This window comes from Prunus dulcis, chromosome 1 (assembly GCF_902201215.1).
Source record: "Prunus dulcis chromosome 1, ALMONDv2, whole genome shotgun sequence".
Lineage (NCBI taxonomy): Eukaryota > Viridiplantae > Streptophyta > Magnoliopsida > Rosales > Rosaceae > Prunus > Prunus dulcis.
In genome coordinates this window covers 32,609,652-32,625,317 of record NC_047650.1, presented here as the reverse complement: position 1 = coordinate 32,625,317, position 15,666 = coordinate 32,609,652, and the positions used below count along the sequence as shown (strand labels likewise).

Below are 15,666 nucleotides of genomic sequence, written 5' to 3'. Positions count from 1 at the left end.
TCATTCATACCCTACGCTTCCCAAAATCAGTCTTCATCTTCCTCTCACAGCTGGTTGTAAACCTCGATTAGTGATTACTAATTATGTATCTTGTTAATAGATTCATTAAAGTTACTAAATCATGTATTAAAATCATAATTAGCAATGTAAGACATTTTATTTACGCTACCGTCATATCTTATATAAATTAGGCTCGTTACCCTCGTAACCAAGAAACATCAAAACCACTGCTGCATGCATACATATTATATACTACACAATAAAGATTTAAACTACAAATTAAGCTTCAAACAAACCATAGCAAGATTCCATGATTTATGTCATAGCCGTTAACTCGATAGCACATTCAATTTCTTGGGTTGCTTGAACATTCGGATTCAACTCACTATGCTGAGTACAAGTCGTTCCTTCCTCTTCAAGAACTTTTTCTGGTATAATCTTATTTGGGTGCCTTGATCTTGATGGCCTTCTGAGGCAGAGACAGTTGGTGTTCGGTGAAGATTCAACCGCAGCGATTCCTTGAACACTATCTTTTTTGCTTTTCTTGTCTTCTTGATCATATGCTCTTAGTACTTCACGAATTCTTGTCCGAAATGAGGCTTTTGAATCAATGCATGTCAAGATGTGGCCATGCTCATAGAGGAACATAGCTACACATATGAGGAGAGATAGTGATGAAGCAACACCAGCAACAATGAAGAGGCCCCAAAAGCTATCAAGGCTAAGAGTGTCGTAAGAGCCAGCCGTGTTGGGGTTTGAACAGCTTGCTTTTTTCTTGAACCACTTGGCCTCGATGGCCTTCATTTTATCTCCCTCGTGCACTTGAGTGATTGCCGTTGAAACATCTAGTGTCAGAAGTGAACCTTTTTGGAAGACCTGCAGGTCAAAAAGAGAAGAAGAAAAAAAATCCCGCATCAGAAAACATGTATTAAACGAGAGAAAGCCAGAGAGGGTCTGATAGAGAAAGAGAAAAACAGCAAGTGATCAACTTACAAAGGCAAAACCATCGGCTTTGAATGTTGGCTCAACAAGGGTATATTTTGAGCAATAGGTTGCAAGAAAAAGTTTCATATAGGGGGTTTCATCAAACGCTGCAGAAATACCTCCATTTTCATTCCCGTTTCGAAGAAGTTCATCCAATTCTTCTGCGGACCTATAAGTTCTAAGTTTATCATCCTGAAATCCTAGCTGGCTCAAAATCTCATAAATAAAAGAACCTGCTTGGTAGCCAACATTGTCCCCATTCTTCAAGAGAAGATTCACATCAGTAACTATTGGTTGGAGCTGTTGAATTGTTAAGATTGATGATAAACTGGCAGTGTAGCTTTGAGTCAGTACCAGGACAACAAAGCACCATATGATCACTACAAACCTACCCAAGTTGCTCACTACTCGTTCCCCTGTTAGAAAAACTCAAAAGAAAACAGAAATGGACGGCCATGAGTCATAGAATATGTAAACGGTACACAAAGCTCATTTTTCCAATTGGGTTTTGAGTAGTTTTGGTTAGTTGGACAAGTGGTTCTATAAAGCATTAATCACCACTAAAGACTAGAAAATAGTTTGACATGAAGGGAGCTTACGGTGTGCAAAAACCATGGTTGAGAAGGCGAACCAAAAGCTTGTGCCAATTTGGTGATGTGGAGACCCACGAAAGTCTTCGTTTATTGGATGTTCAAGAAACCAGACCACAAAACCAATGAATATGGAAAAACAGCCGCTTGTAACCCAAAGATCCCATGTCAAAGGCTTCAAGAACACCCATGTGCTTTTAGCGTCATGTTTGCCTTTGATAGGCACCACCATTGATATCCCAGATTCTGTGAATGGCAATGTGAAGTCAACATACAAGGATCTGTTTGCTCTAATAGTTATGTCTCCAACTGCAGCATCGTAGTTCTGTCAAGTGAAAATGCCAATGTTTCAAGTGAAAACATTGGATAATTTTGCTAAGAATAAAATGTGAAAAATCAGCAAGAAAAAAAGTTATACCCCAAGAGACACTTGATTGACCAAATCATTGTACCTGCCAGCAATCTTCCCATTACGTTTTGCAAAGGGATAAAACTCATAAGGAACAGGATATGGTAATGCTTTTATTACAGCGTCAAAGACTTCTATGCAGTATCCAGTGACCTTGGTTGTGTTAGTGCTAGAATCATGTCTCACAGTTACAAATTCTTCAAACCCTACCTTCACCGGGACCAGAACTTTTATGGTCCCATTCGGGCGAATCTGCCAGCCCCTTGGAGCCAAGGTGGTGTCTCCAGGCCATATAATAGGTCCAAGACTGGCATTAGAAGTAGAGTATCTGTTTGTGTTTCTAGTTGAAATTATGTTCCTCACAAGTCCATTTTGGGGTGTCCAATATCCAATTCCTCTTTCCCCATTATCGTTCACATTAACTACCTGAAAAGTTGATGATTGTAGTTGCCCATTAATAAGACTGAAATCTCCTGAAATGCCTCTGAATCTTGTACTTGATAGCTCTCGGACAAGTTCAGGACCGCCTTGAGAGACCTCTAAGCTTCCCAGATCAGTGGAATTATGAGAACCGTTCATCTTTCGGAAGCTGAAGTTTGTACCCCCAACCTTCTCAACTGCCAGGGCTAATGCCCAAGCAGCATCATAAGCCCAAAGTCCAAAAACATCCAATTTAACGTTAAGGATAGTTGGATTGTCTTGTTGGAATTTTGTTTGCCATCTAGCTCTAAAATTTTCAAGATCTTTTGTGTTTGGAACATAAGTCTTTAAACCTAACACCCCTTGCATGTTATCTATGTCGACAGAAGAGCTGGAGGTACTGAAAGAGTTAGCCATCCCATTCGTCGTTATCCAAACATTACCTTCCTCCATCATGCCAATGTCTTTTGCCTTGGCAAAAAACCGAGAGCCTAGAGAAGGCAACATGTGCACTATGAAGACCTTGGTTTGCATTGACATCAACCTGTAAAGCTCTGCAACAATTTGGTCATCAGTGGCCTTTGAAGGAATGACACTCCAATAAGGGATACGGGCACCTACTTCTTGCAAAGCAGTAGTCAGGTAAGGTATCACTCCCTCCCCAAACTCATTGTCCATGCTGATGGGCACTGCCTCACTCCAACCAAAGGCTTGGATGATGGTACTTATGGCTCTAACCTGAGATGAGTCATTCTGTGCAATTCGGAAAAAATATGAACCCCGCAGAGAAGGGCTTGTTGCTGAAAATGACATTATGGGCACTTGAGCTTTATCTCCAAGATCAATTACAAAGTTGGCTTGCTTTGATGATTTTAGCCCTATGATGGCTTGCACTTCAACATTCTTTATTAAGTCTAGCGCTGTTTCAAAGGTGAGAGTTTTAAGTTAAGTTACACTCTGATGATATTTTAATTCTTTGTGTATCAATTACGAATCCAATGACGTATTACAAGCATGACTCTAATCTAAGCCGCTTTTTCCCAGCAAGTACTTCAACAAGATATGATACCTTTAACATGCTAATAAATAATAAAAAAGAAATTGATGGTTCAAAAAATATTTGGGTGAAACAAAAAGCAAAACATTAAAAAGAGGAGATCAAGAGAGAGGGAACCTGCATCAGCTGCAACAACAACATCTCTCGTGGAGTCCCTTGTGTGCAGGACCAGTCTAGTATTGTAGTTAGAATGAGAGGCATAGAAGTCAGAGAGGGCCATGTTGATGCAGCTCAACCCTATTTTCCCTAACGGGGAATCTAAGTCAAGAACCACCCCCACATTGATTGGGATGGTTGTGTTTTGTGCCATGGCCAAGAAAATCCTAAAGAACAGTAAGAGAAGAAAAACACGGTAGGGAGGACACTTGATCATGTTATCTTGGTCTTGGAAGGTTTGCAGCTCAAGGCATGAGAAGATACTTGTTTATAAATGGTGAATAGTAGCAGGATTTTGAATGGCAGAATACTTGGTTCCCAAATGGTAAACGGGACGAAAGAGGAAGGAACTTTCTCAAACTGCTGACTGTTGAAGAGGGAATGGGAAAAAGTAGTTTCCTCTCCCCATTCCTAGGAGAACAAGTTTTCATGATTCTTTGAATATAAGAAAATAAACCAGTATTTTTCTGAATTGTAGCAAAGTGGATTATTATCATAATCAAACAAGTAAAAGGAGAATAATGGTGGCTTCAGTGAGTCAATGCCAGAGTTTCTTCGTACCTACATCGTTTCCTCTCTTGACGGGAACTGTCAACCAAACTGTCCTTCTCTAAAGCAGGAGACTTGGTCACGAGTCATATGAGCTGCTTCAGTGACAAAACTAATTAATAGGCTGACTGCAACATCGTTGTCTAAGAATTTTCAAAGCGAATAACTTCATATTCAAGAACCTTCATTTCACAATACAGTATGAAAAGCTGAAACAGGGAGAGAAATAGGGAAGAAATCCTAAGAACACTGTTTGGGGTGGTCAAAATTCACCCAATTTGCCAAGGAAGAATTCCTAGAGGGCGAAGAATTCCTAGCGGCCGAGAATTCCTAGCAGCCGAAGAATTACTAGCGGCCGAGAATTCCTAGCGGGCAAAGAATTCCTAGTGGGCGAAGAATTCCTAGCGACCGAAGAATTCCTAGGGGCCGGAGGATTCCTAGCGGCCGAAGAATTACTAGTGGCCGAGAATTCCTAGCGGCCGAAGAATTCCTAGCGTGGTGCCTTCTCAAAAATATGGTCAGGCTTATCCTTGCAAAAGTAGCCGGGCGTATCCTTGCAAAAGTGGCCGAATGCTTCCTTCTCAAAAAGTTGGGCCAGATACTCCTTAAATACCTTGGTAGGCCACTCCTCTTACAAAAAGCTGGGGCGGGGTGAATTTTCTCCTTGCGCACCTTGGCGCCCTCCTCTCAACACTTGGGCAAGCAAAGTTGGGCTAAGGGAGTTGAAGTTCGGCTGGAGGTATGTCCGCCGAGTTCCCAATATTCGAATATTTGAGAACTCAAATATAGTCCAACGTAGAGCCAAGCCCAACATCCAAATATCTGGAGTTCACATACCAGCCATCTTGGCGGATGGTCGACAGATGGTAAGCCAACTCTAGAATTCTAAAAACTCAAGGGGCACAAGGTTCAACTAGATGTCAAGATGAAATCACGGAGGTCAATGCCCAAGCCACGGATTCACGCCCAAAATTTCCATAGGTCAATGTGCATGTGATGGAGGCCTCACAAGGAAACAAATCAAGGAGATTGATGATAGTTCAGCATACTCCAAAACATGAGAGAATCAAGCAATCAGAATATTTCCATCAATGTGATCCCACAAATTCAAAGGGCTTCAAAAGGAAAGAGTTTTAAAAGAGTTGACATTTGGCCATTCAATGGCCAGCCCATGGGCTGACGGAAGTCCTATATAAACCTCACCAAACGAAGGTTGAAGACACACAACATCAGACAGACAAACCTATTTTTGTCTCGCACTTTTCTTTTCATAGACTTAAGATTTTACATTTCATGTACCTAGTGTAGCGAGTTCTTCCTTTTCTTAGTGTATGTTTAAATTCTTGTTCAATTTATATTTTCTTGTCATTTAAATTCAAGTTTATTTAAATTGCTTTAATTTTCATTGTTATCGCACTTCAATTAAGTTTAATTTCAAGTTCATTTTACTTTATCGTTCTTTTCGCTTTCATTTCGTTCTTGCTTTACTTATCACTTTGATTTATTTTGTCGCACTTTAATTCTCGTTTTTACGTTATTTATCTTTCGTACTTTACTTTACGCATTTGTCTTTAAATTATATTTAAGTTTAAGCACCTTTACTTTGCGCACTTGTTCTTCATTTCATTACGTTTCACCTTCAATCTTCATCTCCACCCACTTCACATCATTTGGTAGCTCATATAAAGCCTTGACCCAAAGTAGTGAAAGAACCTAGACTGTGAGGAGGTTCCTTGCTCGGCCGAACAATCGTTTGATTAAAGTTAGATCTCGGACGCAACATATCCATCTACTCACATTCCATTCAAGCCCAAATTCGGGGCTTGGTGGTGGCACGCCCCATACTCAAAAGAAGAATGACCAAAAGTTCCTTCTGTCGGCCGGCCCAGCCGAAAAGAGGGAAACAAACACCTTATCAAAAAGGTTAGGTAATGTAACTTCTAGTTTTTGCTCAGTCAGTTGTAAATGGTTAAAAAATATGTGATTAACTGTTATCAGCACAACGTGAACTAAAAGTTGCCCTTTCATAAAGCTTCAGATTTTAGGAGGACGAAAGCCAAACAGCTCAAGTTTCAGCTCTTTTGGTACCTTCACCTCCAATCTATCCCCGGTAAAGGTTGAAGACGATTTTCTTACCCTTAATGTAAGTGTCTGCTAAGAGGAGAAGCCTTGAGGAAGGGAAAAACCCCACAGCAGATCCGAACATTCTAGAACATTAACTTGGGAGCAAGTAAACTCCAATTGCTTAGATTCCCAAGCAGGGCTAGGTTTCTTGGCATTATTTGCCTCTGCAAATTTAAACATAATATCACAAAAATCACAAAGATGTATGCCATTACAAATTTAAGTTAATTAAATCCTACAGTAATTTATTTACAATTTTTTATATATATTAGATACACAAATTTTGAAACTGTTTACCATAAACAACAAATTTTAGAACCCACGAATTGTGAATAAACTAGTAGCTTTGTCACAGGTAAGGTAGTTGTAACACAACAAAGAATTAAAGACAGATTAAGAAGATTCTACTCTTATCTCAAGCAAGAATCGAATAGCAAAGCATGGAAAAGGTAGAAGGGCAAGGCTAAAATGCAAACTTGCATACCTCCAAGTCCCAGCATTCTTCTTCTTTCTGATCCATTCGATCCAATTTACTGAGGCAGAGCAGTCAGACTGATAAACAAGCAGGAATACATGGAAGACCAGGATGCGGAAGAACCAGAGGACTTCATTATTTCACTTATTGCACAGGTTAGCTCATCTCCAGCTTTAGCAGATCGTAACTTTTCTCTCTTGATTTGGAGGGAGATACTAAACACAGAAATGACTATACCCTACTGCTTTTTAAAGGAAATGTATTTTAATAAAGGAATTAATTCGTTAAGAACCACTTTTTTTGAGTGCCACATTTTCTTGGAAATGGACCGGTACATTTTGTTTGTGCTTCTCTACCTATAGATAACACGCAAAGATGAGGAAATTACACTTTTTATTACGAGAGTGAAGCGGAATTACATATTTAGTGGAATTTAAAGCATTGTAGCAAATGCATTCATCAAGGTTTGTAACTTCTATAAAATCTTTTGTTAGATCATTCATGAAATTCCATATGCTGGTGTTGCAGATTGTAGTTTCAGAGATATATACTGTATACTATATATCCATGTACATTTCTTCTATTCCTTTCGGACTGAATTTTTTTTTTTTTTCTTTTTCCTTCTGTTGATTGCTGAATGTTCATGAGAGATAATGCAATCTTAACATGCTTCGACTGATATGAAATCCATCAACCTTTTTGGGGTTCAGCAGATATGTGAGAATTCAATGGCGCTAGAACATATGTAAGTCATTTTCTAATCCATATCTGATATGGTTTAATGCATTTCCTAATTGCTAGACTTAATTACTTTTTATTTAAAGAGTATAGTCGCTATACTCTTTTAAATATATTCGAATATTTTAACGGTATAGCTGCGCGGCTATACTATTAGAACATATTAATATTTAAAGCGTATAGCTGCGCAGCTACTTGGTACTCTTTAAATATTCGAATATGTTAGAGGTATAGCCTCGCAAGTATACGTGTAGGATAATAGTATAGCCGCGCGGCTATACCTTTAAAAAGTTTATAATTATTGAAGCATATAACTAAACACATTTGTAGAGCACATCGTCTGCAAGTTCAAACAAAATACCACAAAGATATATGGCATTACAAATTTAAGTTAATTACATCCTACAGTAATGAATTTACAATGTTTTTTTTTTTAGATACACGAAAGAGCCAGAAGGGCTAGGTTTCTTTCTTGGCATTCATGGGTAAGGGAGCATATCAATAACAAATTTTAGAATTTTACACCTTAAAAAAACAAATTTTAGAACCGATGAATTGTGAATAAACTAGTAGTTTTGTCACAGGTAAGCTAGTTGTAACTTGTAACACAACAGAGAATTTGTACGATTAGCCCAAACATTAATAACTGATTAAGAAGATTTTCTACTCTCATCTCGAGCAAGAATCGATATATAGCAGAGTACGGAAAAAGTAGAAGGGCAAGGCTAAAATGCAAACTTGCATACCTCCAATTCCAAACATTCTTCTTGTTTCTGATCCATTCGATCCTTTACTGAGGCAGAGCAGTCAGACTGAGAGACAAGCAGCATGGAGAAGGGACTCCACTGGCGAAGAGGAGAAGAAATTCCATGCAACATGTATTCTACTGTGTCTGTGTCGATACAATCATACACTGCTATTTGTTTCAATGTAAAAAATTAAAATGCATGTCATCCATTTTATATAAGCGATATTGGAAAAGACTGGATTCGAACATTTGAAGTTGTGTGTGCACGAATAATTGCTTTTGATTACTTGAGCTACAAGTCCTTATGTGAAGTGAGTTTCTGAGTTCTTAATTTACCATTTCTTAAAAATAAAAACAATAACGCTACGGGTACCAACTTGTTTACCAACTTTTGAATACCAACACATGTGGCACATGACACGGCAACCTATGTCATGTGCCACATGTGTTGGTATCCAAAAATTGGTAAACAAGTTTGTACCCGTAGCGTTATTGAAATAAAAATCTAAAATTACCGCTTTCTCCCTGTCATTATCTCGCCTTGAGAGGCATCTAGCTTTTGCTGTTATCTCCTCCAAACCCCGCCACGTGCACAATATTCCCCATATCGTTCATTCATACCCCACGCCTTCCCAAAATCAGTCTTCATCTTCCTCCTCTCACAGCTGGTTGTAAACCTCGATCAGTGATTAGAGATACAGCAATGGCGGACAAGCCAAGCCGAGCTGTGGTTTTGTACGGAGATGGGTTGGTCCGTTTCGTCGACCCATCACACATCCATCTCCACTCTCTCGCTTCTAAAGCTTCCTGTGGCTTCTTGAGCCTCCCCATTGCCCCTCCCTCAGGTTTTAACTCTTTCAATGTCTCTTGCTCTCTCTGGAAATTATTCACTTTTAATAGATAATTTAATTATTAATAATATGAGGCTTGCTTTCTTCTCAAGTGAACTCTACGGGTTCGATCAAGTTTGTTAATTTGCCTTTATGGGTTCGATGAAGTTTGTTGATTTGTCATATGCGACCTGAAATGCAATTCAAATCTACTTCTTTTTGGTATTTGGGTGTTCAAAAAATCGGCCTAGGCACTAGGCGGGCGATTTCACTCTAGGCGCCCGCCTAGGCGGCCTGGGCGGGTTGGGTCCTTTTTTTATTTTTTTTTTTTCCTGACTTAAAAGAAAACCTCGCGCGGCCTCTCTCTCCTCTGAGCGGTCGCCTGCTTCTCTCTCTCCTCTGAGCGGTCGCCTGCTTCTCTCTCTCTCTCTCTCTCTCTCTCTCCTCTGAGGGTTCATTTTGGCGTGCTTTTACACCTTTCCTTTCCAACTTCCCAGCACCGGGATTTACTTGAATTTAGATTGCAGAAAGCGAGGATGAGAGAATAGTCAGAGAGTTCGCATTACTGCTGGATGCATATGAAGCATACCATGATACAGTGAGATCCACATCTTTGGTTACCATATCAGAAAGGTAATATAACTTTTGGGTTTCACTCAGTCTGTTGTAATTGGAAATGTTCAAAAAAAAGTTTTGAACTTTTAACAACCCAATGTCAACTGAGTGACGTTTTTCATAATGCTTCAGGTTCATGGGGATGAAAGCTGCGATATTTACAAACAATGCAAGTTTGAAATCTTTTGGCACCAAACTTGGTTTCAGCGTGTTCCAAATCGATGCTCTTTATAAAAACAGTCCAGCCGGTGCTGAACCGCCAGTTGATTTTGGGGCATCTGAGTTACTTAAGTTGCTTGGGTTTCAAGTAGGGAAGACAGTGGAGACGAGCCAGTATGATTTAGTTTTTGTGCATGTTGGGGCTGGTGAGGTGAATGTTGAGAAAGACAAGGCTACTGATGATGTGGGATATCTCAATGCTTTGGTTGGTGCTATAACGCAAATAGCCCAACCTGGATCTGAAATCGGTGCCCGTTTGCACTTGTCTGTTGTGACGAGCTATGGGAAGGTCTCAGAAAAGGATGATCCCAACTTGTCAGTCTCATTTAGAAAAGATGATGAAAAATCTGATCTTTCAAAGCTTGTTCCTCGTCAAAGTTACACCATGAAAGGATCTCAACCACGAAAGGATGTTAGGTGAGTAAAAACTTGGTGGTTTCTTGCACACTTGAAATACCTTTAGTAACTCCAGCTATCCTTTGTGAACAGGCACCATTGCCCAATGTTAATTGCTCAGTGGCAATATGCAGTAACTCGCAAGGATATGGCTGAGACATTCTCATTTAAGGATTTCAAAGAGGTACAATTTGAGATTATCAGATATTGAGTTCACTGCATGGCACATGCTGGAAATTGTTGAGAGATTTACTGATATAACTGACTCCAGAGTTGATTTTCTCTACTGTACTAGCCTAGCTAGGAGCTGATACATTATCTGGTCATAAGTCTCATGTTGAGTTCAAAGATTTTCAATTTCACTTAACTATGATACTTTCACTAGAATGGCTGATTGCATGTTTACAAATGAATTATGAAATTTGTTCTTTTCTATGCAGTACGGTGGAAATCTTGTGATACCAGCGGATAGGTTTTTGCACGAAGTGGCCTTCAAGCTTTGGAAGGCCCCGAAATATGGAGCTTGAGAAGGCAAGTTTATACAAGACAGTGTAAGCAAGGAAGCTAAACCTGAGGGGCAGAGCATCCCGTTGCTTATCTAAAATGTTTTCCTAAGCATTTCTCAACTTTAACTTGCCTTACCGGACCCTACATGTAATAAGATTCATCTGTATGTGACCTCAAACACCGCTCATGTTTGGCATTCCCCACTGCAAATTGGGGATAGAAAGTTTTGTTCGTTTTGATATTTAATGACGGCTCTGGAAATGAGAGAATTTCATCTGACAAATATGCCAGTTATGAACACTCAAGTTAATCTTCCATTACAATAGATGAAGACCACTTGCAATACATCGTTTTCCATAACCTAAATTCAATAGAAAGAACCTAAAAACTCCCCAAAATGAGAAACAAGACCATGCCATATGGGCATTGAAGATTTACCCATTTTACAATTTGCTATAGCTGCAACAGGGGTCCCGTCTCATTCTGAATCATAAATCGAGCATGTTAGAGAGGGTACAAAGTCAATAAGCTTTCCAAATCAATCAACTATAGTTGAATAAGTTGACTCAGCTTGAAATCAGAAACAATATTGACAGAAAAACCTATAGCAAAATTGTATCAGGAACTAGAGAGTCATACAGAGGAACTTTACTACATAACATCTGTTTACTCCTCCAAGCTGTAGTGTGAAAACAGGAACTAGCACTCTAACAAGGTCTTGAAACAATAACTGCCCAGTAGAAACCACACCAGGAGGAGGAGAGAGAAAGAGAGAAGCGCAGCCAAGAAAGGCCATCCAACCATGAAAACACCTAGAGAGAGCACCAATAGAAAAGGGAGGAACGACCTCAAGACGGACATGGCGTCAACCCATTGCCCCTTGAGCAGTACTAAGCCTGCCACATTGATCATGTTCCAACTCATTGATCCACCATAGAATATCCGATTCAGACAGTTGGCTACGAAAGAATGGCAGTTGCAAGTGAAAAGGTTGTAGGTTTTGTGTTCAAAGTACCGTGAACTTGACTGCAGGGCATCATCCCATGTGATTGCCGTCCCAAACTCTGCATGCTTGTAGCCACTCTTGCAAGTGTGGCCACCCAGATTCGTGGCGAAACAACACTGTTTTGACATTTCAGATTCCATTACAAAATTGTCAAAGGATCAACAGGTTAAGAAGTCAATTCTAGTTCTTTCTTCCAAAGTAGCAAGCAAATAGACAAATGCTTGATTTGGCTACAGTTCTAATTGCTGTTCATCTAAGCAAGTACTTTTAAGATGCATTTAAATGCCTTTCACAAACAATTTTAGATCAAACTAATGAATACCCTTACGAGTTTGTGTTTAGAGAGCCGGGAGGAAGGGGGAGGGAGCACAAAATTATTACACAATATGGCGAATGTAAAAACAACATGACACAGTACCTGTGTTCTATCAAGCTGTAGATATCTGGCTACAGCACCAAATGCGAAATCATCGGCATTCACAAAATTGGAACCTGCGAAATCTAAAATAGTTCCATCCTCCCTGCAAATGCCAACATGTCCAATGAATGGTGCCAACCAAGAGACTATTGGGAGAGGAGTCCAAACCAAACAACAGGGAAATTTTGCCTTCTTTGGATCAATTTCATCAAGAGGCCACAGCTCATGCTGGATACTCTGTGTAGACCTCATATGCTCAACGTCATAAGCTTCTTTTACCTCCATTACAGGAAATCTAATGTGCTGCATATGCTCTGTTTAAAATTTTATGGAGAAGCATCCCAATGTCAAACTACACCTTCAGACATTCAAATTTTGTCTCCCAGTACAATAAGCAAATCAGTTCAATCTGCCATAAACACAATGCAAAGCCTTCTTTAAAAAGAATCAGAAAGATTAGTTAGTCTATGATACATAAATTAAAAATGAAAGATTACTGTTCGCTTTAATGGTTTGATTTTTTACTTCCTGAAAAATACATTGCAGGCCGAAAATACCCAAGTCTTAAAATTTAACTCAGAAAAGGAAACATCTGCTTCCAGCAATGCAACTTTAAGCTGAGAAACATTGAATCACATCAATTATGTTTACTTTGAGGAAATGGGTGGCTTAAAATTCCAATCTTTAAGACTTTCCAAAGATTATCTCGCTAGCAGACAATACCCAAATGGGCTTTCCATAAAATTCGTTGATACATTGAAAGAAAACAAGATCCAAACCATACATAATGCATTTGGGTCAGCAAAGATTAGAACTTTGAGCAAAGATCTTATGCTACTGACCTGCAGAGGATGGTGATAGCTGAGGAAAATATGAGACCGCCCCAGTAAGGTAAAATTCGGTGACAAGGAACAGGAAGAAGTTGAAGAGAACGAGAAAGAGAGAGAATAAGAATAATAATAATAAGAAGAAGAAGAAGAAGACGAAGAGGAGCTATTCTTATCGGTCTTGTTATTCTTCATTGTTGTCGAGACACAATAACTGGTTGATTATATTTTGACTGAAAAAATGAAGGAAAAAAAATGAAAACCGATCAAAATTTTAATATCTTTTGATTTTTTAATTTTTTGTTAAGACTTTCTTTTTCTCATTTTGGAAACGATGAAGGAGAAGGCGAAAACAGGGCATAGGTGCATGAACCTCTCTGAGATTCAGCCCCTCAGTGGGCCCACCGCCTTCCTCACTTAATTGTCTTTGCCTCCTTCGCCATCTTTTTCTAACCTTTTTTATTCTCTCTTTCCGTCCTTAGAAAACGGTTGGCTTCGTTTGTTGTTGGGTTTGAAACTTACTTCATAAACTTACCCGCCAGAGTAGTTATGTTGTCTGTATGTAACTTCTCATCACAAAATGTAAGCGACCACATCAAATGTCCCATGACGACTTGGGCCAGTGGTACTCGGTGTCCACTTTGTTAGAAGAGACTACGAGTTCAAATTTCATAGACAACGCGTGTTTCTTTAAAGCATCACTGAATTTTATAGCGAAAGAGTAACTTTTAAATTTACTGTTACATGGATTTTCGAATATCTTTCATTGTCATACAGATTGACATGAAACGTTGAGGGGCAACAATCTTCACGATGGTGATAGTCAAACTCAATGTTATCTTATTTTGATGAACTTTTGGGAAGACAATACCACCACCAGCCAGCCTTGAGGTAGGGCCTCCTCCTTTATTGGCGGGGATGGTAGGTTTCCAACCATTTGGGTGGCACCGCCACTAGAAATGAGAATGCTTGGTAATTTAAGTTACCCAACTCCATTCTTTTGAGAAGCTTCTTTTTGGGACCAAATTCTCAAAAAGTTGAACTTTAAGCTTGGGTGTGGAATAAGCCATTATGCATACTAGTGTAAAAGTGGGTTTTTGTTTCCCCAAGAATTGAATGTTTACAAGTAGCAGTTTGCCTAACAAGGAAATATATTTATTTGAAGGATAATTCTTATTATATTACATATAAAAGCTATGCTAATTTAAATACAAATCATCAAGAGAGAGGCAAAACACATACAAATTCTTGTCCTATACCTTTTGACTTGTTTATCACTAACTATGGACAGAGCATATAGATATCGCGTTGCAGTTGTTGAATGGCTGAGAATTAGGGATGGCCAGCTTCGCCACAGAAGGCGTCAGGCTCGAATGATCTTGCAGATTCGTCACTGTAAACTCCATGTATAACCCTATTGCCAGCTTCTTCAGTTTGGCCTCCTCCATCAATGGAAATGAGGAGCACAACGCATGAAAGTATGGCTGCCGCAAGGCATACCAGTGTGACCTTCAATCTGCCCAGCACAGGCGTAACCTGTTGAACAAAATCAAGGCAAAACAACCATCCAGTCATTTTCTTCTCCTGAAAAAGGATGTTTTGTCAGCAACAAGCTCTGATTTTCATTTTCTGGGAAAAATAAAGAAATCAATCTATCTGTGTAATGTCAATCACTCACAGAAAATGAACCAAGTAGCCGGTCACGAGCCAAAACCTCGGCAGTCTTCACCCACATCTGCCAAGGAAATCTCATTCAGGCCTTAACTTTGAAAAGCCAAACTTCCAACTTCTAAAAGAAATTACATTTTGATTCTACAAAGGCAAGCTTAAAAAAACCTATTTACCTGGCCATCGTACCATCCAGTCTCTTCATCTGTAACCAGAAAGAAGAAGAGCAGAAAACCCCATCAGCAACTCAATATCAGTCAATGATTCAAAATCAAGAACACGGTTGAAACAGAGAGAGAAACAGAGCAATTACATTCAACAGTGGCGCTAAGCAAGCGATTGCCCACATAAGCCCAACCCAGGTACATCCTCACGACGGCAAGAGTGACCACAAGAAATCCACTTGAAACTGCGTACAGAGACTGCTTCAACGGCTCCGATTGGGCGCCCAAGGCACCGACCGAGGCAACCGGGAGGCCAACAAGCAAAGCAAAAGAAGACCCAGTTGCAATCAGTCGAGAGCAGTACTCTATGAGGTCGCCGGAGGCCCAGGAGAAGGGAAAGGAGGTCGACAGATTCTGGTACTCGTTTATAGGCTGCTGCTCCGGCGGCACAGGGCACCCTGTTTCCGCCGGGCTGTTGCTTCCGTTTCTGAACGAGGACGACAAGGGTATTTTGGGAATTCTACTGCAGTGGCGGCGGTGATACCTGAAGCTTGGAGTTGAAATGATTGGTGCGGAGGGAAAGAGGAGAGTCGGTGGAGGTGGTTTTGGTGATGTGTACAGAACAGCAGAGGCCATGGCGGCACTGTGCGATGATCTCTCTGTAGTGAAACTCTGAACTGTTATTGGCCTCTTGCTCTCTCTCTCAATCTGATTCAGAGATATTTTATTATTTATTTATTTTAATAGAAATATTGGGGTTATTATT

At 39.8% G+C, this 15,666-nt stretch overlaps 4 protein-coding genes across 6 annotated transcripts; 1 reads left to right on the top strand and 3 right to left on the bottom strand.

The window, feature by feature from the left end:
- Positions 1-243: 243 nt before the first annotated feature.
- Positions 244-4,014, bottom strand: LOC117632001 (glutamate receptor 2.7-like). The gene is made up of 5 exons (XM_034365363.1): positions 3,578-4,014; positions 1,993-3,323; positions 1,584-1,899; positions 994-1,400; positions 244-876 (listed from the first exon to the last, which is right to left on the bottom strand). The coding sequence occupies exons 1-5, from the start codon at positions 3,831-3,833 to the stop codon at positions 316-318; spliced, it is 2,871 nt and encodes a 956-aa protein (XP_034221254.1). The 5' UTR covers positions 3,834-4,014; the 3' UTR covers positions 244-315.
- A 4,814-nt stretch (positions 4,015-8,828) lies between these two features.
- LOC117632010 lies at positions 8,829-11,063 on the top strand. Of its 2 annotated transcripts, XM_034365375.1 has the most exons (5): positions 8,829-9,095; positions 9,608-9,713; positions 9,828-10,331; positions 10,404-10,494; positions 10,751-11,063. In XM_034365375.1, the coding sequence occupies exons 1-5, from the start codon at positions 8,954-8,956 to the stop codon at positions 10,835-10,837; spliced, it is 930 nt and encodes a 309-aa protein (XP_034221266.1). In that variant the 5' UTR covers positions 8,829-8,953; the 3' UTR covers positions 10,838-11,063. The 2 variants fall into 2 exon arrangements, with proteins under 2 accessions (XP_034221266.1, XP_034221273.1); XM_034365382.1 differs by lacking the exon at positions 10,404-10,494.
- A 48-nt stretch (positions 11,064-11,111) lies between these two features.
- On the bottom strand, positions 11,112-13,467 carry LOC117632024 (protein REVERSION-TO-ETHYLENE SENSITIVITY1). Its single transcript, XM_034365392.1, has 3 exons — positions 13,084-13,467; positions 12,242-12,650; positions 11,112-11,939 (listed from the first exon to the last, which is right to left on the bottom strand). The coding sequence occupies exons 2-3, from the start codon at positions 12,548-12,550 to the stop codon at positions 11,517-11,519; spliced, it is 732 nt and encodes a 243-aa protein (XP_034221283.1). The 5' UTR covers positions 12,551-12,650; positions 13,084-13,467; the 3' UTR covers positions 11,112-11,516.
- A 759-nt stretch (positions 13,468-14,226) lies between these two features.
- Positions 14,227-15,623, bottom strand: LOC117623387 (uncharacterized protein ycf36). 2 transcript variants are annotated; one of them, XM_034354344.1, is made up of 4 exons: positions 15,050-15,623; positions 14,913-14,941; positions 14,747-14,803; positions 14,227-14,652 (listed from the first exon to the last, which is right to left on the bottom strand). In XM_034354344.1, exons 1-4 carry the CDS (start codon positions 15,534-15,536, stop codon positions 14,401-14,403), a joined length of 825 nt encoding a protein of 274 aa, XP_034210235.1. In that variant the 5' UTR covers positions 15,537-15,623; the 3' UTR covers positions 14,227-14,400. The 2 variants fall into 2 exon arrangements, with proteins under 2 accessions (XP_034210235.1, XP_034210244.1); XM_034354353.1 differs by having other exon boundaries at positions 14,227-14,604.
- Positions 15,624-15,666: the final 43 nt, after the last annotated feature.